General features: G+C 49.6%; 1 protein-coding gene across 5 annotated transcripts in view; it reads left to right on the forward strand.

Annotated features, from left to right (window-relative positions):
• Positions 1 to 25,963, forward strand: part of CCNJL (cyclin J like) — a 54,090-nt gene that overhangs the window by 21,362 nt on the left and 6,765 nt on the right. For 3 of the 5 annotated variants that reach the window (XM_070517134.1, XM_070517135.1, XM_070517133.1), the window contains exons 3-4: positions 7,629 to 7,842; positions 11,865 to 12,089. In XM_070517134.1, coding sequence (XP_070373235.1) covers positions 7,629 to 7,842; positions 11,865 to 12,089 — 439 coding nt within the window. The remainder of the gene's footprint in view (positions 1 to 7,628; positions 7,843 to 11,864; positions 12,090 to 25,963) is intronic. The other 2 variants (XM_070517136.1, XM_014842734.3) reach the window with 1 other exon arrangement.

The following is a 25,963-nucleotide window of genomic DNA, read 5'->3' on the forward strand; positions in this document are numbered from 1 at the left end:
GTCAGGGAAGGCCTCAGTGACCGGGCCTGACCAGAGACCAACCGGAAGGAAGGGAAACAGCCCAGATGTCCACACGAGGGTTTGGTGAAGTCACAGCACAACCTTACAATGAAACGAGCTGGGCAGCCATTGAATACATGGCTTCCGGTGCTGTCTGAAGGGGAGGTGGGGCCCGCTTGGAGCTTATGATCCCATTTTGTGAAAGTTTGCAGAGAGAAACATCGGAAGAGTCCGTGTAAAACTTACTAGTACTTCTGTCTTTATGAGGGATTATAAGTGCTTTTTGTTATTCTTTTCTACTTTTGAAAATTTGTAAGTGAACACATAGTTTATCATTAGTAAAAAGAAAAACATTATTTCTGGGTAGGACCTTGGCGGGGCCTTTGCATCGTGTGAGGCTGAAATGGGCTATTGAGTGCAGGGCTGGCCCGCGGATGTTCTTGTTAAAGGGCTGACGTTGTCAAAGCGAGGATGCGGGGTTGCCACGAAATCGTCGGCCATACACTTTGAGCTGGGCTTTAACCCACTGGGTATCTGGGTATCTAGTCCTTCTCTCCATTTTTTTTTTCAAACTCAAAACACAGTTATTGAAATAGTAAAGTGGTTATACTTTGAATTTTTTAAATTTTAGTCTTTTTTGTTGACGTCTTAGTTCCAGGTGTGCAACCTGATTGGCTATCTGTGTATATTGCAAAATGATCACCAGCACAAGTCCAGTTAATGTCCATTACCACACAGTACAATTTTTTTTCCTTCTGATGAGAACTTTGAAGATCTACTCTCTTAGCAACTTTCAGATATGCAGTACAGTATTAACTGTCGTCACCATGCTGTACGTTACATCCCCATGACTTATTTATTTTATAACTGGAAGCTTGTACCTTTTGATCCCCTTCACTCGTTTTGCCCACCCCCCACCTCTGGCAACCACCAGTCTGTTCTCTATCTATGAATTTGGGTTTTTAACATAGAATGTTTTTTTTCAAATTTGCCGGGTTGAAATTCGTGAAAATAAAAATCACATGTGATCCCAGCCTCCAAGATAACCCCTGGTATCATTTTGGTGTATGTCTTCCATTTTCTTCTAGCCCATTGTTATTGTTTTTTAAAAATAAAATAAATTAGGGGCCAGCCCATAGCATAGTGGTTAAGTTTGGGTGCTCTGCTTCAGTGGCCTGGAGATCGTGGGTTTGGATCCCGGGCGCAGACCTACACACCGCTCATCAAGCCGTGCTGTAGTGGTGTCCTACATAGAAAAAAAAAATAGAGGAAGATTGGCACAGATGTTAGCTCAGGGCCAACTTTCCTCACCAAAAAAAATAATAAAATAAACTACTGTGATAACAAAAGCAGGTTTTTGTAAGATGGGCTCCCCACCCCAACTCCATCACAGCCGTCTGTCCTTGTGCCCTGCCTGCTCATCTGCTCATCTCCAGCCGTACCTGAGGCTCACATGCTCTCCTTTCTGGCTCGGCTGCTAAAGGGCCAGCAGCTGGGGAGGAGGAGTTTCAGGAAGCCTTTTGCCGCCCCTCCGCCCCTCTTCGTCTGTCCCTCCCCGCAGCCTTTCTGCTGGCCACACTGGTGCTGCCCCTGGCCCTGCTGAGAGGAAGGTCACCCTGCCTGGCTGGGTTCCTGCCCCCTTTCCGCCCACGCTGGCTGCTGAGTGCCTGCCAAGGGCCCGCCTAATCCGGGAGTGCTTTATAAGCCCCCCCTTGCAGGCTGCTCTTTTGTTTCTGGAATCCAGGCTGCTCAGCAGAGGGGGCAGGCTTCATGCATCCCGGCCGGCTGCTGCGGGCTTCAGGCTGACTTAGGTCAAGATGCTTGGGAGGAATGTGATCTCAGAGCAAAGCTCTCGTAATGACTGCCTTCTCCCCCTCATTGGCTTAGGGAAGTAATCAGCTGGACTCCCAAACTAAACAGGGCGGCATGCTGCGTCCCACAGTATTGTTTGTTTGAGAAAGAATCGCCCTTCTCTGAGTGCCAGAAGCTGAGGCTCAGAGCTCTCGTTCCATTTGGTTTGGGAGCTCTGCCGAGGACACAGGGACACGAGGACACAGGATAGGCTGATATCCTTTCCTGCAGAGGCCCCCAGGCTTAGCTGTAAACCCTCAGGTAGAAAGCCACATTCCACTGTACAAAGCAGGTTCCTTCGAGAGCCCAACAGAGGCAGAGTCACTCAGCTTATCTGCAGCCTGATTCCCCTGCTTGAGGGAAAGGCCGCTAACGCTTGCTGAGTCCTAAGGGGCAAATACTTTACGTTTATGGCAGCTTGACCCCGATTTTTCACATGAGGACATCGGGGTTCAGGATTCACCTGCCCAAGGTTAGTACATAGTGGAGCTGAGATTCCCTCCAGAACTGCCTGGCTTCACAGTCTCTGTGGAGCTCTTCCTCCACGTGGGCGGGGAGTTAGGAGTGTATTTGGTACAGGGAGAGACGTCGCTGTATTTATTCTTTCTTTTTTATTAGACTTTACTTTTTAGAGCAGTTTTAGGTCCACAGTAGTTTTGAGCAGAAAGTGCAGAGAGTTCCCATATACCCCTGACCCCACACATGCATTGTCTCCCTGTTATCAACATCCCCCACCAGAGTGGTCCATTTGTTACAATCGCTGAACCTACACTGACACATCATTGTCACCCAAAGTCCATAGTTGACAGTAGAGTTCACTCTTGGTGTGGTACATTGTACAGGTTTGGACAAATGCAGAATCCCGTGTATCCACAACTACAGTGTCCTACAGGGTAGTTTCAGTGCCCTAAAAATCCTCGGTGCTCGGCCTTTCATCCCTCCCTCTCCCAGCCCTCGGCAACCACTGATCTTTCTACCGTCTTCATAGTGTTGCCTTTTCTAGAAGGTCATGTAGGTAGAATCATACAGGATGCAGCCTTTTCAGGTTGGCTTCTTCCACTTGGTACAGTCATGCACTCCTTAACGACATTGTGGTCGACAACAGACCACATATGCAAGGAAGTCCCGTAAGATTAGTACCATCCAGCCTGGGTGTGTAGTAAGCTGTACCGTCTAGGTTTGTGTAAGTACACTCTATCCTGTTCATACAGTGACAAAGTTGCCTGATGTCACTTTTCTCAAAACATACCTCCGTCATTGTGTGACGCATAGCTATAATATTCATTTAAGTTTCCTCCGTGCCTTCTCATGGTTATTCATTCTTTTTTACTCGTGCAGATGTTTTTTTGAGTACCTCTTCCAGGCACACACTGGGCATTGGGCAAGTGGTAGAGGCAAGGCGGACATGCCCTCTGGAGCTAGAACTTAGCAGGAAGAGACACAAATAGTAAATATTTGGCCGTGGAGAACAGCGTGCTATGAGGGAGAACAAGGGGGCCTGATTTGGAATGATGAGGGGTCAGAGATAGCCTCTCTGAGGAGGTGACATTTAAACCAGTGTCTGAGGGACAAGCAGAAATGAGGAGGAAGAACTCGCAGACAGCCATTCTAGCTTTCAGAATCCTGCCCACCCTTGAGTCTAGCCTTTGCCAGGAAGCCCTGCCTCCTCACTCCTCCTTGTCATGTATGCTTGCCCATTCCAAAGGTCCATATCTTTTATGCACCGATGGCTTCCGGCGAGAATCTGCTTAAGCCAGTGGACCGTTTTCCCAGGAGAATGTACAGAGGAAAGACCTACAAGTGTGTCGCTTTGAGTTCTCTTCTCCCGGTTGGCACAAGGGAAAATCCAGGACTTAAGCTTGGCTGAGTTGAGCAGGGAGGGAAGTCACGATGTTGCATATCTGACCTGTTGTGTTTGGGGCCTTTGAACTGCCTTGATGAGGGCAGCCCCGCCCGGGCCAAAGGTCACTTGGCTAATTTCCGGCAGCTGCCGCCTACAAAACAGCAAGGATCTGTGGCTACTTCTTGTCTGGAACCTTAGAGCCGTCTGCTTAGAGGAAATATACAAGTGGCCTGCAAGCTTGTGGGGGCTGCTGAAGGGTGCAGAGCGGGGCTGCTGTTTGGGGGAGCTGCAGCCCTACATTGGCTGCTGCTACCAGCTGTCTGGCCATAGCTTGGGAGGAGGCTGGCCAAGAGATCTTCATGCGTGTCCACTCTGCCCAGGTTGATGCCCTGCTCTGAATCCTTCAGTGGCTCCCCATTGCCCCCAGGGCAGGCCAGGTATCTTAGCAGGACATGTAAGCTGGGATCCCCCAACTCTCCCAGCCTGCTTTATCCAGCACACCTCCCTGTCTGCCTGTTCCAGGGGCTCTAGGTTCCCTAAATGGGACACCTGTGTGGCTCTGCAGGTGTTGTTCACCCTGCTGAGCTTCCTTTCCTTCCTGCATCTTCAACAGGTTGATTCCTAGACATCCTTCCAAAACTTGGCTAGATTGATCTCTCCTCGTCAAAGAGCTGCCCACTGACCTGCTACTCTCTGCAGACCCACCTTCCTCTGTGGGCCCTGGACGCTCTGCACTCACCACTGAGAGTCAGTCCTTCTTTTTTCCCTCCTTCTCCCCTCCCTCCCTGATTCCTTCAACAGTTAGTTATTGGGCACCTGACCAGGTGCCAAAGCAGACCCGGACCCTGCCCTCAAGGAATTTGAACTCCCGTGGTGGCCGCATAAATTCATGAAACAGTGAAGATGAATGATAGACAAAGTCAAGTCTTTTCCTTAGAGAAGTTAAGCTGGGGATAAAAGATCTCCTCCCTGATTAAAAAAAATAAATACAAGCTTAGAAAAGATACATTAAAAATCTTCTAGCCTCAGATCTGTTGCTAGTTAAGTAAAGCCCCGAGTTATAGGATAGGACTTTTTCAAACTCAGTCTCTTCATATGTAAGCATAAGAGAGAGGAAATAATTTGTTCAGGTTTAGCACCTTCCATGAGCAAAGCTCTAGGGCACCAAGATAGCCGTGTCCCGGCCTCCAGGCTCTCAGGGAACCGGCCAGAAGAGACAAGATCCAAGCGTGAAATTTCAACTCAACTTTCTTTTTGAGGGGAAAGTTTCTCTTACTGGGCCATAAACTCAATGAGAGTGGGTGATGTGTCCATCTTATTTTTTACAGCAGCTTTATTGAGATATAATTCACATACTATAAAATTCAACCCTTTAAAGTACACAATTCAGTTGTCTTTACTGTATTCATAGAGTTGTGCAACTGTTAACACTATCTAATTTTAGAATATTGTCATCATCCCAAATAGAAACCCCATATCCATTAGCAGTCACCCCTCATTAAACTCCACCCCCAGCCCACAGTAACCACTTATCTACTTTCTGTTTATATGGATTTCCTGTACTGGACATTGCACATAAATGGGATCATACAATATACGGCCTTTTATGACTGGCTTTTTTTTCACTTAGCATAATGTTTTTGAGGTTCATCCTGTTGTAACATGTATCAGTTCTTCCTTCTTTTTTATGAACTAGTAATATTCCATTGTATGGATATACTGCATTGTATTTATCCATTCATCAGTTGATGGACATTTGGGTTGTTTTCACTTGGGGCTATTATCAGTAATGCTGCTGTGAACATATCTGCATACGCATTTTTGTGTGGTGGTATATTTTCATTTCTCTTGAGTATATACCAAGGGTTAGAATTGCTGGGTTATGTTGTAACTCTGTGTTTCACATTTTGAGGAACTGCCAAACCATTTTCCACAGTGACTGCACCATTTTACTTTCCAACCAGCGGTATGCAAAGGTTCCAATTTGTCCACATCCTCACGAGCACTTGTTTATTTCTGTTTTTGTTTTTATAATGGCCAACCTAATGGATGGGAGGTGTTATCTCATTGTGGCTTTGATTTTCATTTCCCTGATGATTAGTGATGTTGAGCATCTTTTCATGTTATTTTTCATTTTTCATCTTTTCATTTTATTGGCTACTTGTATATCTTCTTTGGAGAGATATCTCTTCAGTCCTTTGCCCATTTTTAAATTGGATTGTCTTCTTCTTTTCTTTTTTATTTTTGCTGAGGAAGATTCCCCCTGAGCTAACATCTGTACCAATCTTCTTCTATTGTGTATGTGGGTCACCGCCACAGCATGGCCGCCGACAAGTGGTGTAGGTCTGTGCCTGGGAACCCAGGCTGCCGAAGTGGAATGCACTGAACTTAACCACTAGGACACAAGCCCGGCCCCTGGGGTTGCCTTTTCAGTGTTGAGTTATAAGAGTTCTTTATATAATCTGACTACAGCCTTTTATTGATTTATGGTTTCCAAACATTTTCTCCCATTCTGTGTTGTCTTGCACTTTCCTGATGGTGTCTTTTGAAGCATGAAAATTTTTTATTTTGAAGTCCAACTTGGGTATTTTTACTTTTGTTGCTTCTGCTTTTGGTGTCATATTGAAGAAATCATTGCCTGATCTAAAGTCATAAAGATTTGCTCCTGTTTTCTTCTGAGAGTTTTTTAGTTTTAATCTTATGTGTAGGTCTGTGTCCATCTCATTGCAGACTGTATCCCCAGTGCCTGGAATAATGCTTGATCTATAGAAGGATACTTACTGAGGGAAACGATGAATGGATATCTCTTGAATGAATGAACAGCTATTTCCTAGTCCCAGAGCTGTCTGCTTAAGTAAAGCTCCAGGGTTAAGTGAGTGGCCTTATATAGAGAAGGGGCATCACTTTGTTTAATCTCATCTCCCAGTGAACCTGCCACCAGTGAGCTCTCACAATTCCTTTTCTGCCAGCTTCTCCTTTCCTGTTTTTCCTCGGTTTTGCTTCTCTTTAGTCTCCCTATTTGACAAAAAGTTGCCAAGACATTTCCTAAATAAATCATGTCCGGTCTACTTGGGCAAAATTGTAAATATGGTAGATAGATAAGAATATTTTTTCCATTATAAAAATCTTGGTTGGTTTGATATTTCAGATATTTGTTTTTCTTGTATTAGACAGATAAATTCAGATAACACGGCAGTGCATACCTTACAAAGGAAAAGTCGCCTCCTGCGGGGGTGGGGCATATGATGTCTGGAACCTTTAGGAAAAAGTGCATGTGCTTGTAGAGAGAGGAAAGGTACAACATCAACAGCTAATGAATCTGCGAGGCGGCTGTTTGGGAGTTCTTTGTACTATTATTTAAACAACCTTTTTTAGGTTGAATTTTTTTCAGGAAATTGTCCCTTGCAATCCTAGCCCCAGAGGGAATTAAGCCGTGATCCCTGAGAGGTTCCCGTGTGCCAGGTGCTTCCCATTGGTTTTTCATTTACTCCTCAGCTACGGAGGAGGGAACAAAGGTGTGGCAGGTGAGGCAGGTGACCAAGTGGTGTACAGTTGGTTGAGCAGTAGAAGCAGAATCTGGATGCAGGTCTCCCGCCTCAGGGCCTACATTCTTTTATGGCCTTGTGTGTCTGGAATAGTAAACGTTTCACCCGGGAAATGACTGGCTTCTTAGCCGATCTTCTCCTTCACCTGCCTCTGTCATCGTGTCCCTGACACTTGACGAGCCTGCACTCAGAGAGGGCGGATGGGAGACGGTCCAGGAGTTTCTGGAATAGAGGGGCTGCCCTCCTGGGGCTTGAAGGAAAAGAACAGGGTATGGAGGGATCCTTGCCCCCTAACCAGCCGGCAGCTGGGCCCCCATGTCTCACTTCCCGGAGCATCTGAGGCTCTCGGGAGGCAGCCCTGACCTCCCTCTGCCCTGCCTGTCCTCCAGGAGCTGAAGCTGCCGGACTTCCGAGCCCACTCTCCGCTCCTGAAGAGCCGCCGGTTCTTTGTCGACATCTTGACCCTGCTGAGTAGCCACTGCCAGCTCTGCCCCGCAGCCCGGCACCTGGCCGTCTACCTGCTGGACCACTTCCTGGACCACTATAGCATCACCACCTCCAAGCAGCTGTACGCCGTGGCCATCTCCTGCCTCCTGCTCGCAAGTACGTGGAACCCGCTTCCTCCTCTGTGCTGTCTGCTCCTCTCAGTGAGCCTGGGTGCTCCCCAGTCATTTTACATTTCCCTGGTCTTTGCACATCTCCCATGTTCATCTTTAGCTGACTACGAATTATAGTAATAATAATCAACATTTTCTTTAGCGCCTGTGATGTACCAGGCTAAGTGATAAGGGCTTTAGCAGCCTGACTTAATGAATCCACACAATGCCCCTAGGAGATTGGGCTTTAAGTACCCCATTTTACTGAGGCACAGAGAGGGTAATAAATGTGCCTTGGGTCACCCAGCTAGTGTATAGCAGATGAGATTTGAGCTCAGAACTGCATGGTTACAGAATCTGTGCTCTTAACCCATGTCACTGGCTTCCTGGTCTGGGACCCCTGGATGTGCTGGGAGGGGAGCTCTAGCAACCACTGTTCTTAGAGCTGTTTAGAAATCTGACTGCTTGATTGAGGCCCAACTGGGACCCATTATGTAGTCAGTGGGCCTGGGCACAGGCCTCATGGGTTTGCATCTTCCAGTAAGGCCTCACTGGTAACACGGTATAGCTTTGACCATCTATCTGCCTGCCTTAGTAGGGATGCCTACGTGAATGTGCTGCTGCTTGCATCATCTGCTTAAAACAGAACTCTGCACGCCACCTGCCACTTAAAATCGCCCCCTGGTTTACCAGCGACCAGCCATCAAGGTTCTGCCTCCATGACCTCAGGCCTTTCTCCTCCTCACTCCCTGGGTTCCAGCCAAGCCCCGTCCTGTCACAGAACTTTGCACATGCTGTTCTGTCTGCCCGGAGAGCTTCCCGTTCCTCCCGCTGCCCGGCTGGTCCTGGTTAATTGTCACTCAGGCCTGCGTGCCCAAGAAAGCCTTCCCCGTTGCCCTCGGCAGGTGGGGTCTCCCTGATATAAATCCCATGGCATCATGTCTTTTTAATTCACACCCGCCTCCCCCACTAAGCAGTGAGTTTCAGGGAGGGAGAGGAGCCTGGCGCATAGTAAGACCTCAAAAAAATATTCATGTGACAAATGAAATGAGGGCCAGGAGTTCCTTGAGAGCTGGGCATCTATACTTCTCCAAGTTGCCCTTAATGCTCAGGAGCAGAATGCCCCAAAGTGGCCAGCCACAGTTACACATTTCCTCGACATCTAGTATTTTATCCTTAAAACTAATCAGATTTTACGTTCTCCTCTGCTATATGTTATTGTCCTATTTTATTATATGAGCACCCCCACTCCTTGAGTCCCGCTGATGCTTGAGAAGATGGCACCCCTTTCCTCTTGGGGCTCTGTGTGCTCCTGGCACGCTGCCATGAACCCCCATGGGCACAGTCACCCAGTTCCAGAAGCTTTAGACTTTCCAGCAGTCCCTCTTGCTTTCTACCCTGGCATCTTGCACCTGCTGTTATTTAGAGTCCCTTTAGCTGTTTTGGGTTTACAGCCTCCCAGTTTGTGATTTTCTCTGCCTTGGACCAGCTGGATTTCCCGTGTTGCGCAGAGGGGCCCGTCTTGCTAGGCGGCTCCTGTTGGCTGCTTCCAAGCCCCAAATCCACACACAGCTCTCTTTCATCTTGGGAGCCATCCCCATCAGCAGAGGGCAGAGTGGGCATCGCGTTTCAGGAGGCCCCGGAGGAGTCTGTGCTGCGGCCTTTGGCCTGCCACTGTCTGTGATCCGTGGGGTGCATCGAGGTCGCGGGCCTGGGGACTCGGATTTCCATGGGGCGGTGGGGTCCTTCTGGGGAGCTGGGGCGGGAGGCGCACACTGCAGACTCCCTTGTGCTGCTGCCACCGTGCCATGGGGAGTGGGCTTGGCGACACAGAGGCAGCTGCCCCCCTGTGTCTGAGGGCAGCAGCCAGCCGCGGGCAGTAGGGACGGATTTTTCAAGACACCTGCCGTATGCTCAGAGGCCCAAGGAAAGAAAGTTTCCATGACAGCCTGAAATCCTCTCCGCTTCTCCCTCCCCTCTGCCCAGGTCAGCTGTGAGGGGGGCACCTTGCCTCAGGAAGTGTGGAGTTCTAATTCGGTACCAAATCACTTCCACATAGAGAAGAAGAGCGACATTCTTCCTGCTCCTTCCCACACCCCCATCAGTTCTTAGGTTTTTAGAGCTGCTGCAGATAAGGGCCTTTGCACAGGTGGGAGCTTTTCACCTACATGCAGCCCCTTCTGCCTCCATGAAACAGGTGTCCGTCAGGGACCCATGTCTACAGGCCTCCGGAGGGAGTGGGAAAAGCAAGAGCTTCTGTGTTGTCCCATGGTGGACAAGTGGCAAAGCCGCCCCCTGGTCTCTCTGTGACCGAGGTGGGTGGTTGTGTTTCCTACCTGAACACAGGACAGACTGTAAGTACAGTCTAGATAGAAATCTACTATAAATATAGTCAAGCCCCTCTCCTATAATCGTTCATCTTACACAGCACCTGTCCCCCACCCGTCTTGTTGTTGTTGCTTAATTAGGATAATTTGAAAACATGGAAACCCCACCGACTGCCAGGTGCGATGGCTTTGACAGTGCAACATAATAATCCTCATCCTGGCCGCAGCAGCTTCATTACTTACTGGTCTCTTTCTGCCCGCCCAGCTCTGTGCCAAACACTTTACCCACACATCGCATGGAATCCTCACAACCGAGCCTATGTACTCATGCTGTTGTCTGCCCATTCTGTAGGTTCAGAGAGGCTGAGTAACTTGCCCAAGGTCACACAGCTTGGAGTTTTACTTATTCTTTTAGTTGAGGTAAAATTTATACCGTGACGTAAAATTCACCATTTTGACCACTTTAAAGTGTGTGATTCTGTGGCATTTAGTACATTCTCACTGTTGTGCAACTGTTATCTCCATCCAGTTCCAGAACATCTTCATCACCCCAAAAGAAACCCTTGTACCCATTAAGCAGCCACTTCTCATGCCTTCCCACCCCCAGCCCCTGGCAACCAATAACCTGTTTTGGGTCTATATGGATTTGCCTATTCTGGATGTTTCATATAATATAATATGTGGCCCTTTGTGTCTGGCTTCTTTCACTCCATGTTTTCAAGGTTCAGCCGTGTCATGGCGTGTGTCAGTACTTCAGTCCTTGTTGTGGCTGAACAATACTCCATTGTCTGGAGAGACGGCCATTCGTTTATCCGTTCGTCTGTTGATGGACATTGGGTTGCTTTCACCTTTCGGCTGTCGTTGGTTCGTGCTGCTGTGAACGTCCAGGTACCAGTCGTGTTTGAACGCTGTTTTCCATGCTCGTGCGTATATACCTAGGAGTGGAATTGCTGGTCCTATGGTAATTCCGTGTTGAACTTTTTGAGGAACCTTGAAGTTTTGCGTTTGCCTGGTTGTTGCTGCTCAGAGATGTCTGGATGCTGAGTCCTTAGCCCCAGGGCGTGGACCGGCCTGAGGAAGGAGAGAGGGTGAGAAAGAAAGGCAGGAGGCAGGGCCAGGGGCCTTTTTGCTAGGGTAGCATGGCCTCAAGTGTAGGACCTTATTATTCTGAGACAGGAAGTATGAGATACGTTTTTATTGTGAAAAATCTGAAAGATACAGAAGCGCCTAGTGTAAAAAATTGGGTTCCTCCCAAACCCTTAATCTCATTCCTACAGTTTAGTGTATATCTTTCCAGACCTAAATATACTTATGTATTTTCATAATTGGGAAAATAAGCCTATTTTCATTTACAAGAGGAGGATGAATCATAGATTACACCCATATAAATGCCCAGTATACAAAATTGCCAGGTTCCCTCTCTTCCTCCCTTTTCCGTTCTCTTTTTTCCCCTCCATGTAATCCCAATTCCATCATACTTTCCTTTGCAAACTTCTGTTTTCTTTCACTGTGACTTCCGCCCACCCCCCGGCCCCCAGCCCCCGGGAAAACAAGGTTTCTCAGTACCGAGTTGTTTTCCTCTGGACTGTGAGCCCCGTCCTGCCCCTGGCCGACTGCTTCTGGTGTGTGAAAGGCAGTGGAAGCTAAGAGTGGCAAGTCCATGTCTTTCTTGGGGGAAAGTTCTGACTTTGGGTTGTTGTAGGTGAAGCCGAGTCCTGTGGCCTTCATACCTGCCGTCATCCTCCTCCCCAGGAGAGGGGAGCGTCAAGCAGGAGCCTGCTTATGGCCTTTCTGCAAGGGCCCCTCTCTAGACGCTGGCCGTCCTGCAAGGCAGAGTCCTTGAGTCCGGATGGAGTCTGTCGTGCTGTGCTGTGCTTACCTGTGGAAAGGCCCGTCTCCTTACGGCAGATTTCTAAAATTAGAAATGGTATGCTCACAGGTAAAGCGAGAGTCAAAGAATAAAATAAAAATCTGTTGCCCTCCCACTCTTCAGAGATAACTCTGGGAACAGCATTTTTTTTTTTGTCTTCTTCTGAAATTGACCTAGTATATTTTCTAGAAATGGTCTGTGCATGTACAGACATACAGTCGATCCTCATGATTCAAAAACCCCGAACTTGTGAGTTCGCTTGCTCACTAAAATTGGTAACCCCAAAATCAGTACTCACAGAACTTTCGTGGTCGTTGATGGACATGTGCAGAGCAGCAAAAACTGTGAGTCGCCCTGTGTGCCCGTTGCCAGTGGAGGTCGAACCAGGCAACACTCTGCCTTCATGTTTCAGCTCTCATGCTTAAAACAAGCGTCCTTTTCTCTGTCTATTTAGTGCCATGCATTCTCATTTTTCTGCTTCTTGATGATTTTGCTATTTAAAATGGTCCCCAGGGGGCTGGCCCAGTGGCGTAGCCATTAGGTTCGTGCACTCTGCTTCGGCGGCCTGGGGTTCGCCAGTTCATATCCCGGGCACAGAGCCACGCATCACTCATCAAGCCATGCTGGGGTAGGCATCCCGCATATGGAATAGAGGAAGATGGGCACAGATATTAGCTCAGGGCCAGTCTTCCTCAGCAAAAAGAGGAGGATTGATGGCAGATGTTAGCTCTAGGGCTAATCTTCCTCAAAAATAAATAAATAAAATGGCCCCCAACCATAGTGCAGAAGTGCTGTCCAGTGTTCCTCGGTGCAGGACGACTGTGGCATGCGTTATGGAGAAAATATGCATGTCAGATAAAACGTGTGTGTTCAGGCATGACTTATCGTTGGCTGTGAGTTCAACGATAATGAATCAACAATATATTCAGCAGAAATAGGCGAAACAAGGTTATGTATTGATTGATTGATGAACATGTGGTCAGAGGCTCATGGGAACCTAACCCCGTATTTCCTGTAGGAGCAATGGTTCTGTATTCACTAATTCACTGCCGACAGGGCCTTTATAGAGTGTAACTCCACGAATAACCAGAATCGGCTGTATAGTTACACACGTGGGTTAAAACCAAAGGTACTTTCTTTGAAGTACATGAGGGAACGTCTTGCCAGTCTGTCTGGGTAGATTTTCTTGACTCTTTTTCTTGATTGCAGAGTTCCCCATGTTATAAACACTGCCATCTATTCACTGATTCCTCTGTCAATGGACATTTAGATTGCCATCTGTTTTTTTTCGCTGCTATAAACAATATGACAGCAACTCTCCTTTTCCGTGTATCTTTGCACACTTAAGTATGTCTGTGAGAGAAATTCCCAGCGGTGGAATCGCTTTGGTCAGAGGTGTGTGGATTTAAGATTTTGATAGGTAGCCCTAAATCACCTTGCAGAGGTTTCAACCAACAACTGATGAGAGCCCTTCAATTGCACTTAATTTGTGGGCGCCTTTGGAACCGCGCTTCTCCACCTGAACCATTGGAAGAGGTGTGATGTCCCTCCTCCACCCTGGCGCCTCACCGGTGTCCACTTGTGGCTTTTCTTCCGTGCTCCCAGCGGGGCGTGCATTTGCCTTCCGCCTTCCCGCCTTGTCCTGTCCAGGAGGCCCAGGTGAGAAATGAGTTCCCAGACCGATTGCTTTTAAGGCTTCTCAAAGCTAGAAATCAGTATCTTCATCTCTTAGGATAGGGACCAATAAAAGCTGCTGCCTGCCGGGTGCTGGTGCTCAGGAGAGACCTGTCCTTCTCTCTGTAAACCACTTGCTGCCCCTCCCTCATCCCTGCATCCCTCCGCTTCTGTCCTCCTGCTTTCATTACTTAGCAGCTGCTGCTTCTGAGCAGCAGCTTCTTTGACAGCAGGGCAGGGGGTGGGAGGAGGTCGCCCCCAGATCCGGAAACTTGAAAGCAGTCTGAATCCCTCCTGGGAGACAAGGAGGAAGGAGGGCGCTGCCTTCCTCCTGGGGAGGTTAAAACACACCAGCTCTCCACAAAGCTGGGAATGCTTGAGATGCTTCTGGGGCACTGATTCTAGGCAGCACATGCAAAGGGGTTGATTTTTCCAGGTGGCCTTTTTTGGGGGTGTACTTTAGACGAGGCATGAGATTTATTTGAAGGATTAAACCCAAGTCTGCAAGGAAATGTGGCCGTCCCCGTCCAGGAGATAATGTAACAACAGCTCCTTGCATCTCACACGAGAGTGGCCAGGAGGAATACGACATTTCCTCCCTGCCGTGGTTTCACGTTTCAGAAATCAGGATGGGTCTCATAATTGACGTGTGCACTTAATGTGAAGGCCATTTATTATTTCCTCCCCAAAGCTGCTCTAACATCGAGGGTGTGTCTTCTGAACAGTGGCATTTCGGCCGTAGCCACACGGCTCAGGGCGGACTGGAAAAAGTGGTCTGTCATGTGAAGCCACACTGAGCTCATCCGGACTCGGGGCTCCAGTGTTGCAGCCCCGTGAGTGAGGACCTGGTGATTTTCCGTTTCCTGTTCCCATCTCTGCAGACTGGCAGCCTGAGAGCTATTTCGGGGGAGGGATTTTGTGTGAAGTGTCTGTCAGACAGCTGGCTGGGCTGGAAACTCAGAAATTGTGCAGTTTGCCTTAGCAAGTCTAGTGCCCAACCTGTTTGTCCAGGGCCTGGGCTTCTGGTCTCTGAGGTTTTTTTGTGGCGAGGGGGATTCTTAAGCTGCGTGAGTTAATGGATCCCACTCAAGTAAAACATTCAAAAAACATTTATTCGACTTCTGCTGTATGCCTAACACTGTGTCCCGCCCCAGGGAGATGGTGGTGGACAGACGGAGTCTGCAGTCTCTGTCGTTGAAGATGATTCATTCCACACACATCTACCTACTATGCGCTGAGCCAGGGAGAGACAGTGGCACACAAAATAGATCAAGTCCCCATCCTAAAGAAGCAGCGGTGAAGCCAGACATTACCAAGAGGTTTCTGGGCACGTGCCAAGAACAAGCCAGTCTCCCTTCTAAGAAAGTCCACGTGTCCTTACTGCGAGCAGAACAGCCTGGCTCACACAGTTAGCGGGAAGATGACCGGGACGCTGGACATCAGGCATTGTGGCTGCTGGGAGCTAGGCATTCGTCTTTCTTTTGTTTTTATTAACTTTAACCTTGAACCCTCTCTGAGGTGAATACTCGTGTCTTGTGGTACCTTCTCCCCTGGTACAGCCAGCATTGCATTATATCCGTTCTCCTGTTCATGCTGGATTTGGAGAGGGAAGAGCTCTGGAATCCTTATTCTCTACGCTCCTTGTTCCCTGGGAGACCCACCCAGATAGTTTTCCAGATTATAGCTCTTCCTTGCCTTGCCTAAGAGCCTCAGGCTCCGTGTGGTGGAGGGTTCACTCCCCTGGTCACAGCAGCCTGTGCTTTGCTGGGCACTCACCGCCTAGTCAGCATTGGTGGTGGTTGAACCAACAGGGCAGTCTCGGTTGGTTTTAAAACCACTTTCAGCCCGGAGGGAAATATGCCAGCCTGTTACACCCCTGGGCAGTGAGAATAGAGATTATTTTTGTGTAAGGTATGTTTGTGAGAATTTTCACAATTCACTTGAAGGAGCATGCACAGCCTCTCCCTGCTTCCTAAGTCTTCATTTTAATCACACACATTTTGGTGTCTAGACAGCAAAAGTATCCTCTTCATCACTGTCATGTTGGGGTTTCTGGGACTCTCCTAGGAAAGGCTGACACCACCTGACTGATGGATACTTGTACAGCAGGTTCACGCTGGGATAGTCTTGGACTAGGGCAGACTCACTTTCTGGAACCTTCTCTGGCAGTTACTCTTCCAGTTCTGCCCTCTAGGGTCCCATCAGTGGCATCTTGTCTTCCGAGAAGTTTAAACCATTTTTCCTCAGCAGGAGAGTGATATTTATTCCTTGTAGAAAATAGAAAAAATATAAAGAATAAAATAAAAATCACTTGCAAACCCACTACTTTTTTTTTTTTTCTGTAATCACAATTTGGGGTGGAGGGCACATCCTGGCCTTAGTGATCGTGGAATAGCTAGTGTTTTTTGAGTGTTTATCTACCAGGCTGTGTTCTGCGTTCTTTGCGTGGATTATTCATTTAATCCTTAAACAACCTTATGAAACAGGCAGTATATTCTCCCCAATTGACAGAGGAGAAAACAGAGGTCCAGTAGGTTAGGTAGCTTGCCCGTGGGCGCATGGCTAGGAAGGAGCCTGGCTAGGATGGGGACCCAGATAGCCATCCCCCTGAGTCCTTGTTCTCAGCCACTACACAACAGCAGCTCTTGTCCTACAGCTGGATCACCTCCTTCCTTGGTTGCACCAGGAAGACCTGGGCCAGCAAATGGAGAGGTTTCTGGGGGACTCCTGACTGCTCTGCTCTCCAAGCCTGCAGAGCTGAATGTTAACTGCTCTGGATGGAGACTTCAGCCCTCAGGACCAGATCCTGTGTCTGGAAGCAGCTTCCCTTTTAACCTCTAGAGAAGTGGCCAAGATTCCGTCTCCTTCTCCTCCTCCCTGCCCCCAGCAGAGGTTGGAACAAAGGACCCAGCACCCCTAATGTCCACGCCTTAGGCACTGCAGCCAGAAGGACTCGCTGTCTGTTCTTCCTGCAGCCAGCAGCCGCATCAGGCCTGGTCCAGAGCAGCCCCTGGTGAGCTGGGAGTGGGCATCTTGCAAAGCAGTGACCTTCATTACAGGAGAGGACTCCATTCCTCCACACGAAGCATTTGATCGACCCTGGCCTGGATGCCAGCCGTGTACATGACAGGTGGCCCCCACCCCACAGCCCCTGCTTTTAGACAGACAGTAAAATTACTTGGGTCTCTTATGAATGGGAGCACAAAGGAGCCAGGGATTTGCTGGGCCACCATGTGGAGTCATTGCAGCAGTTGCTCTATCCTAAGACAGGGAAGTCCTCGCAGCCAGAAGGGAAGCTGGTGTGTGACCCAGCTGGCCGAATGCCACCTCTGACCTGGAAGACAGTTTGACAATTTCCTTCTGAAGAAAGTAACCACCCATGACCTCACCTCTAGTCTCTATTTCCAAAGTTGGACTCAGGAATTGATTCAGCCTGTCAGAAATGTGCTTTCCTTCGTTCACTCAGTGTTTATTCAGCGCTCCTCTGTGTCGGAGACTGGAGATGCAGCTGTGAACAGAACAGCCTTGCTTTTAAGAGAGAAAGGAGGAGGCCCCTGGAGCACAACGTGGAGATGGGGCTTTTTCTGTTTTGTGCTCCACTGTCTCGCAGGCCCAGCACGTAGTAGGTACGTGTGTGTGGAATGAATCTTCAACGACAAGGACTGGAAACGTTCCTTCTGTTCACCACCATCCCACCAGGCTGTAGGCCACTGTAAGGACCTTTCTTTGTGTCCTAAGGAAGAAAGGGAACTCAGCCAAGGAAGGTCCCAGGTCCACCTTCAGGCCAGGTCTGCCCAGCAGGCCCCTGAAGCACAGGTATGGCTGGGACTGGAGGCCTGTTCCCACTGGACCTTTCCTAACCTCCGGATCCCTGGAGGGGCTAGGGCTCTTGACATGGCTGCAGCAGCTCCCCACCCCTGTGGTCTTCACCTTGCTCCCTTCCCCGAAGACCCCCGAAACCCTGTGGTATAGCTGGAAGGTGTTCTTTCTCTGTCCCTGGCTTTCTCTCTCCCCCACATCAAATCCTGTCCAGAAATTAAACTGTCATTGCACCTGTGACGCTGATTGTGTCGTTGGTCCTGAATCAAGCAGGGCTTTATAAAGCAGAGCGAGTTCCAGTGTTTGTTGAGCACTGGGCACCATTCTCAGCACGCTGAGTCCTCCTGTCACCACAGTTCTCTCTACTTCTGTTACTCCCATTGCACAGACCCAAGAGGTTGAGACTTGCCCCAAACCACACAGCCAGTGAGTGGCTGAGCCTCTGGGGACCCAGGATGGTCAGAGTGCACACTCTGCCCTCCGTGCTGCCTCGCAAGGTAAAACAGCCTTTCAGAGGGTGCTGTCCTCAGAGCAGGCTCCTGGCTTCTCCATCAGATGGCTTAGAATGGTCTCAGAAAGACAATTCTCTGCTGGACGTATGAGCAGTGCCCTCTTTGGGGATGAGTAGAAAGTGACCTTCTGGCTTCCAGTAACTACAAAAAGCCAAAGAGGTTTGTTGGGTTTTTTAAAATTTTTATTTATTTATTTATTTACTTTAGAGGAAGATTAGCCCTGAGCTAACATCTGCGAATCCTCCTCTTTTTGCCGAGGAAGACCGGCCCTGAGCTAACATCCATGCCCATCTTCCTCTACTTTACATGAGGGATGCCTACCACAGCATGGCTTGCCAAGCAGTGCCATGTCCTCACCGCGGATCTGAACCGGCGAACCCCAGGCCGCCAAGAAGTGGAACATGGGAACTTAACTGCTGCGCCACCAGGCCAGCCCCCAAAGGGTTTTTTTAAATAAAAAGACTTGGTGGGGGGGCGCTAGGAGTAGGTCCTTTATTACAGAAAGTATCCTGTTAGAGATTCACTCTTCAACTTCATTTCTGTCATTGGAAGGAAAAACCAAGTCCTGTCGATCATTCCGATCTTTAATGGAAAGGGCTCTGGAATTGTTACTGAATAGCAGAAGCAGAGGGGAGGGTGAAGATGAGGGTATTTGCGGAGAGCAGGGCCATTAGAGGAGGAGGGGCTTCGCCTGGCCTGACCCCCACATCTGTGGGAATTCCTGCCCCCAAACAGGTACACCCATTATGAGGACTTTGCCGGTTGGCAGGGATCCTTGAGGCTGTATCTGAGATTTCCGGCTTGTGGTATAGAAAGCTCTGGACTTTGGAGTCATTTATTCATTCATTAAAAAAAACACAGCTCTTGGGGCCCTGCGGCCGAGTGGTTAAGTTCCTGCGCTCCACTTCAGTGGCCCAGGGTTCACTGGTTCAGATCCTGGACATGGACCTACATACTGCTCATCAAGCCATGCTGTGGTGGCATCCCACAGAGAAGAGCTAGAATGACCTAGAGCTAGGATATACAACTATGTACTGGGGCTTTGGGGAAAAAAAAAAAAGAGGAAGATTGGCAACAGATGTTAGCACAGGGCCAGTCTTCCTCACCAAAAAGCATAAAAATAAATAAAAAATAAAATATTTAGGAAAAAAACAACAACTCTGTCTAAAGCATTGACTTTGTGCCAGATGCCATGCTAGGTGAAGGGTATCTATGATGTTCTACAAGACAGATGTGGTCCCCACCCTCATGAGCAGCCAGCCAGACTTTTCATTTTGCTTTGTCCCTTACCAGCTGGGTGATTGGGGCAACTCACTTAACCCTTCCAAGCTTCTGAGTTCCTGTGGAAAACACTCCCAGCCTCCCAGGGATGTCTCAGAATGAACTGAGAGCGCTTGTGAAGGGCGAGCACAGCCCGTGAGGCTCCCCTCCCTGGGGCTGCCTGCATGCAGTGATGCCTGCTGTGCTGTGCTGGAGCCTGGCCTGCAGCGGGGAGCCACGTGTGGACTCCCTGCCCTCCAGAGCTCACATCCTGATGCTACAGATGCTGCTTCTTGCTCACCGCCTGGGTGACCTGGGGGAGTCCCGCCCCTGTGGGGATGACCCATCTGGGAAAGGCCTTGTACCCCATACTCTCCTTTGCCTCCCTCTCTGTGAACCTTGGAACCACCAGCAGGAGGGTGCGAGTTCAAGGTCACAGCCCAGAGGAAGGAGGCTGGAGCCACTCTGCTGTCCACTTTGGGCGTCCAGCACAGCCTGGCTGGTGGATCAGGTAGGGTTGGGGGAGCCTTTTCTTGGGCTTATTTCCACCCCTTTTCCAGAGCCTGTAAGAAAATGTCTTACAGCATCGGCTACTAACTCTAGTTACCTGTGCCCGACTAACAGGACTTTAGAAGAAAACCCAGGTCTTGAGGGGCTGGCCCCGTGGCCGAGTGGTTAAGTTCGTGCGCTCTGCTGCGGGCGGCCCAGTGTTTCGTTGGTTCGAATCCTGGGCGCGGACATGGCACTGCTCTTCAGGTCACGATGAGGCAGCGTCCCACATGCCACAACTAGAAGGACCCACAACGAAGAGTATACAACTATGTACTGAGGGGCTTTGGGGAGAAAAAGGAAAAAAATCAAATCAAAAAAAAAAAAAAACCCAGGTCTAGGGTGCAAAGAATAAATATCGTGTTCAAGAAATAATACAGCAGCAGCTGCTACCGTTTCTGGAGCCTCCCCTGTGTGTGCAGTCACATGACCTGCGCCCATTGGGCCCTCACCACCCACCCTTTGACACGTGGGTTTCCCAGCGATAGCCCAAAATCACACAAGTTATAACAGGGGGTTGGGGATGGGAGGCTGGCACCTGATCCTGGACTTGAGGCCGTCGGGAGGGGCATTCTCACCTGTTTCCAACTGGCTTCACAGGATCCTGGGCCCTTGGGATCCTGGGTCCTCATTAACTATCCTCAGGACAAGCTGTAAATAAAGCCGTCAGGTTCCGCCCCTCCTGGTGGCCACTTCTCTCCCCTCTGAGGAAGGAAGCATCTGAGACAGAAAGAATTAGCATCAGAAAGGTCTCCATTCAGCCTGGCCTTGCCTGGGAACTATTGGACCATGCTTCCTCCTCTGGAAAAGCCTTTTCACTAGAGCTTCCTCTCTCTTCTTCGGTCCCCACCACCTCTACTGTCCAGCACTTCCCACAGTCGCCCGGGATGATGTCAGGCCCCACCCGGAGAGCCAGGCAAGGCCGCGAAGCCACTGGGGCGGCTCTTCATCCCTCTCACCTGCCTCCCTCCCTTCCCATTGTCGTCAGCACCCTACAGAGTAGGCTGGGGGGGGGGGGCGCTGTTCAGGTCTGTGAGGCAGCCACGGGGTCTCAATTCCTGATCAGATTTTGTTTCTCACTCTCAGATGAAAAGCAGGGGAGAGAATGCTTTAAAAGAGGAGAGTAGTCCTTCATGGGAGGGAGTAAGCTGTGCCTGTTTTCAAAGAAAGGGCATTTCTTTAGCAAAGAAGAGTAGCAGCTGTTGCTTTAAAACCTCGTTCTCTTTAGAAGGAAACTTTGGCCTCTTCTCTGAGCCTCCAGCTCCTGAATGGGCAGCAGGTCGCCCAGCATGAGGCTGTGAACCAGCATCGAGGACTGTTGGGGGGATTAACTGGGAACCGCGGTAAAGCAGCTGGCCAGGGAATAGAGCCGCGCTGGGCCTGGGCGTCAGAAATGGGGCAATGCTGACTTTGTATAGAATCCTGTTCTGTGCTTTAAGAGTTTTTCTAAAGGCAGTGTAAAGGTTGGTGATTATTGGAGCTGGAACATGCATTCGTGGCGGTTCATTGTAATCTTTTCTATTTTTTCTTTTGGTGTATTTAAAAATTTCCAAAATAAAGTGAGTTAGTTTTTTTTTAAGCAATTAAAAGTATTGCTTCTCTTGGCCCTAATTCAGAAAAGTCAGGAATCCTGTTTGGTCTGCTTAAGGCTTGATTGCCGGGACAGTAGGTGGGAGAAGACAAGCCAGTCTGTAGAGTAGTCTGTTCATAGAGACAGAGAGTGGAATGGTAGTTACCAGGGGCTGGGGGCGGGGCAAGAGGGAGTCGTTTAATGGGTGTAGAGTTTCATTTTGCAAGATGAAAGAGTTCTGGAGATTGATTGCATAACAATGAATGTACTTAATGCCATTGAACTGTACAGTGAAAAATAGTTAAAATGGGGCCTGGCACTGTGGCCAAATGGTTAGAGTTCCCCGCTGTCCACATCCGTGGCCTGAGGTCACAGGTTTGGATCCCGGGCACAGACCTACTCCACCACCAACCATGCTGTGGAAGTATCCCACGTACGAAAAAAATAGAGGAAGATTGGCACAGATGTTAGCTCAGGGCTAATCTTCCTCAAGCAAAAAAAAAAAGGAAGACTAGCAACGGATGTTATCTCAGGGCGAATCTTCCTCAGTAAAAAAAAAAAAAGGTTAAAATGATAAAATTTATGTTATGTGCATTTTACCACAATTTAAAAAAAAAAAGGAAAAGCCAGTTTGTGAGTGTCCCTCCTGAGGCTTGCTAGATCGACAGTATCTTGCCACTGTGGTCTAGTCCTGTGGTTAAGAGTTTAGACCTCTTAGCTGGACTCCTTGTCATCAGTCCACTAACTGTCACCTGCCAGGAATCGCCCAGGCGCTCTATGCAGCAGCCCCTGGGAGTGTGGGAGGAATCAGTCACAGGTGTGCAGAGGGTCCTAAAAGGTGTCACTGTGAACATCCAAGAAGAAATATGTGGATGGAATGATAGAACTGTTAACAGTTCTTTTTCAACCCCAATGTAATAATATATTCAGGAAAGGACCATCTGTGGATGCCAAACCATTGAGTTAAAGGTTGGGAAACAGGATATTCAGAGTGTCAGGGTGTCACCTCACAGATTACGTATTAATTTCACAGGAAAATGGTACCCTTAAAATGGAGAGATCTAATGTCACCCCCTTAACTGAGCGATCAAACATAGCATTGCGTTGCGGGGACAAACTGACGTTACGTACGTAACTCCTCAGGGTCCGGTGAGAAGGACAGGCACCACTCTGCAGTTGTCTTGCCCAAACTGTCAGATCCCGAGGAAGCACTCAGCAGTCCAGAAGATGGGGCATTTACAAGACAGCGGGCCCAGATTCATCCGGAGTCGGTGTCATGAAAACAAAGAAAGAACAGGACTAAGGGACCTGACAGACACCATGTGTGAGCCTGGTTGGATGTAGATCCAAAAACACAAAGGTTATCAAAGGCATTCTGGGGGCTTTTGGAGGAAAGTCAAATGTGGCCTGAATATTAGAAGATGGTGCTGCATCAATGCCGATGTTCTTAGGATTGCTAATAGCCTTATGATAATGTAGGAAAATAACCCCAGGGATGGATGAGCAAGTGTCCAGGGGTGGGATGTCACCCTGTAAGTGAGTTAGAAATGGTCCAGTAAAACCAGTTTTTATACCCTCACACACGCACGTGCACACACACAGAGCTAATGTGGCTCAGTGTCAGCAGTTGGTGAATCTGGGTGAAGGGTCATCTGTGTTCATTGTTCTGTTGTTTTCTCTTTTCTGTTGATTTGAAAATTTTACAAATAAAAAGTATATCAAAGGAGTCAAAGAGAGTCTGTGGCTCTTGTCCGACTTGGAAAGACATGGACTTCTGTCCCCCGCCGGTCCCAGGGGACCTGCCTGAAGCCTTCCAGGCATCTGTTGTCTGCACCCTTTGTCGATAAGGAGCAAGCAGCTGAGTGGCGGTGTTGGTGGCTTGTTGGTGGCGGTGCTGGGGACAAAGGGCTGGCCCCACTCACAATCATGGGAGGAGGGGCGGAAACGTCTGCTGGGCACGTGCGACACCAGGAAACTCCTAAAATGTTTTCTGGTTGTGAAATGTATTGTGCTGGGGAATAGTCGCTAAGCTGGGATCTCCGGCCAGCAATTAAAAGCAGGGTCTTTGAGGTCGCTTGTGGGTGTGGAGCTGACCTCACAGGAGCTTTTCCTCTGAGCCTCTGGGGCCGGAACAGAACCTCCCTGGGAGGATCCAGTGAGTGACCGGCACAAAGCCCAGGGCCCAGCCCAGCATGAGGCTCCGTGTGTTTCTGTGTACCGGCCGCTTATTAGGCACTTTCCATTCTGCATGGCTATTTCATCTGCACAGGGGACATATTCCTAGAGAGGAAACAAATGGCCTGTGGAGTCTAGTGCCGTTAGGTCCAGAGCCAACTCGCTGAGGATTCAGACCCAGCTCTGCCAGCCTCTGGCCTGCAGTGTGCTGGGTCCCCAAGAAGCGCAGTGTGGGGAACAGAGGGAGCAGGTGACTTCAGATTCCTCTGTCATCCATGTCTCCTTCCATTTGAGGGTCGTCCTCTTGGGCCTGGTGGCTGGGGAAAAGGCAGAGCTCTGAAAGGTTTGCGAAGCACCATGGTCGGGGGGGACACTAATCTGAGCACATCTGCCGCTCGGAATAGATTGCTGGCTGCTGGCGATCCTGTGGAAGGTCTTATCCGCCACCCCTAGCACAGTGCACGTTTCTGCCGGGCCGGGACCTTCACCTGGCCACCTTCTGGGCCAGGGCAGAAGAGAGCTCGTATCTGTTGAGTGCCTGGGAACCGCGCTGGCCCAGGTCAGCACAAGGTTCAGGGAAACCTTGACAATTTTGCAAAAAAATATTTTTTCTTTCTTTTTAAATAGCACAAAATAATACTCATTGGAGAAAAATGAGGGAATACAGGGAATCAGGGATCATCAGGTAACAGTTGAAATGGCCCAGAATTCCACTATCCAGAGAGCACCATTCGTTCTCTCCACGAATGTTCTTTGCGGACCTACTATGTGCCAGGGACTGTGCTGTGACCTGGGGGCACAGCAGCAAATGGGTCAGAGATGGTTCCGGTCCTCATGGGGCTGAGACCCATTAATAACCTATGAAAGGTCAGGTGCTGGCCATTAATATTAATACTTGATATTAAATGAGTAATGGGAGTCCAAGTGTCTTGATGACATCCAGTGGCCTCTGAACTGAGCTCTGGAGGATGCACGGTAAGGTGAGTGAGGGGTCCAGCACCCCCAGCTGGAGGAGGGGTCAGACTTCCATGAGGCAGGATCCTGTGCTTGGGGACATGGGGTGAGGGGTCATGAGGCTGCGGAGGCTGGTAAGGCCTGGTCAGCCAGGCCCCGCCCCAGGATTTCCAGTGTACGAGAGGCTCTTCCCCCTGGGGCAGCCTGGACCTTGCCTTTACCTGCCTGAGTTGCCCAAGCACGTGACTCAAAGGAAGCTGTGTGCCTTGGAGGCGGCGCCATGCCAGGCTGAGCTCGGATGAATGGGGCTCAGGAAGGAGATAGAGCCTGCGGGTGCCATGAGCTGCTTAGGAACCCATTGTCTCTGGTCCTCACCGTGTTGTACGTTTCCACCCACTCCGCTCCTGCCCATCATGACCGGAGCTTCATGGCACGCCGTTTGCCCCCTTAGTGGACTGTTGCCTGGCTCACCGAGAAGGAGGAGATACCAGCTTCCTGGAGTGGGTGTTTCCTTTCTCAGTGATGTCTTCTGAGGCCTTCCTGAGGAATGTGTTGTATCTGCAGTAGGGCTGCCTGTCGGGGTTACTTCTTTCTCTCTCCTAAAAAGCATGAGTCTCATGAGAACTGGGTCAGAGGCACTCGCGGTTGTGCACAGGTGTGTGGACGCTCTGTGGGCTGCTCCTTTGATCGGCACAGACGTGTGCCTGGAGCTCAGCCCAGCCGCCCCCTGCCTCTGCTGATGCTCGCTCAGCAGCTGCTGTGCATGCTGGGAGGCTGGGCTTTGAGGCCACGGGTGAGCAGACTCAGGCCAGGCCTCTGGGCTGAGCATCTGATGTGGGGGTCGGGCAGTACGTGGGCACTGTGGTCACGGAGGCCTTCCCAGGGGTGGTGACTTTGAAGGTGAAGGACAAGGCTGAGTGAGTGAAGAGGGGCTGGGGAAGACAGACAGAGGGGCTGCGTAGACGAGGCTTGTAGGCAAGGAGGGCACGGTGCCTTCAGAGAACCGCAGTGACGGAGGCCACAGCCAGGTGTGCGTGGTTTCCCCAGAGTGAGGCATGGTGAGGCTGGAAGGGCCCAGCAGCCCCACCTGCAGAACCCCCCTCCCCCCTGACCCCTTTCCCCTTGGAGCCACGACCGCGATGACTGCCAGGGCTTGCTGTGTAGATACCTTGGTCCCCTGGACCCATGCATGGGATAACCCAAGGCTTGTGTTTTATTTTTGTTTGTTTGCATCTAGTTCCGTGTAGTTTTATTTCATGCAGTTTATTTCCAGGACCTTTCAGTATCTATTCGTTGTTCCTTCAGTACTTTCTGAGCTCTGTGACATTTGTGGGGTTTCACGTCTTTTTGCCACTGTCCATTGATATGCATGTATTCCAGCTTTCTATTCCTGCAAAAGGAATGCCCCAAAACTTGAT

Source organism: Equus asinus, chromosome 9 (assembly GCF_041296235.1).
Source record: "Equus asinus isolate D_3611 breed Donkey chromosome 9, EquAss-T2T_v2, whole genome shotgun sequence".
Lineage (NCBI taxonomy): Eukaryota > Metazoa > Chordata > Mammalia > Perissodactyla > Equidae > Equus > Equus asinus.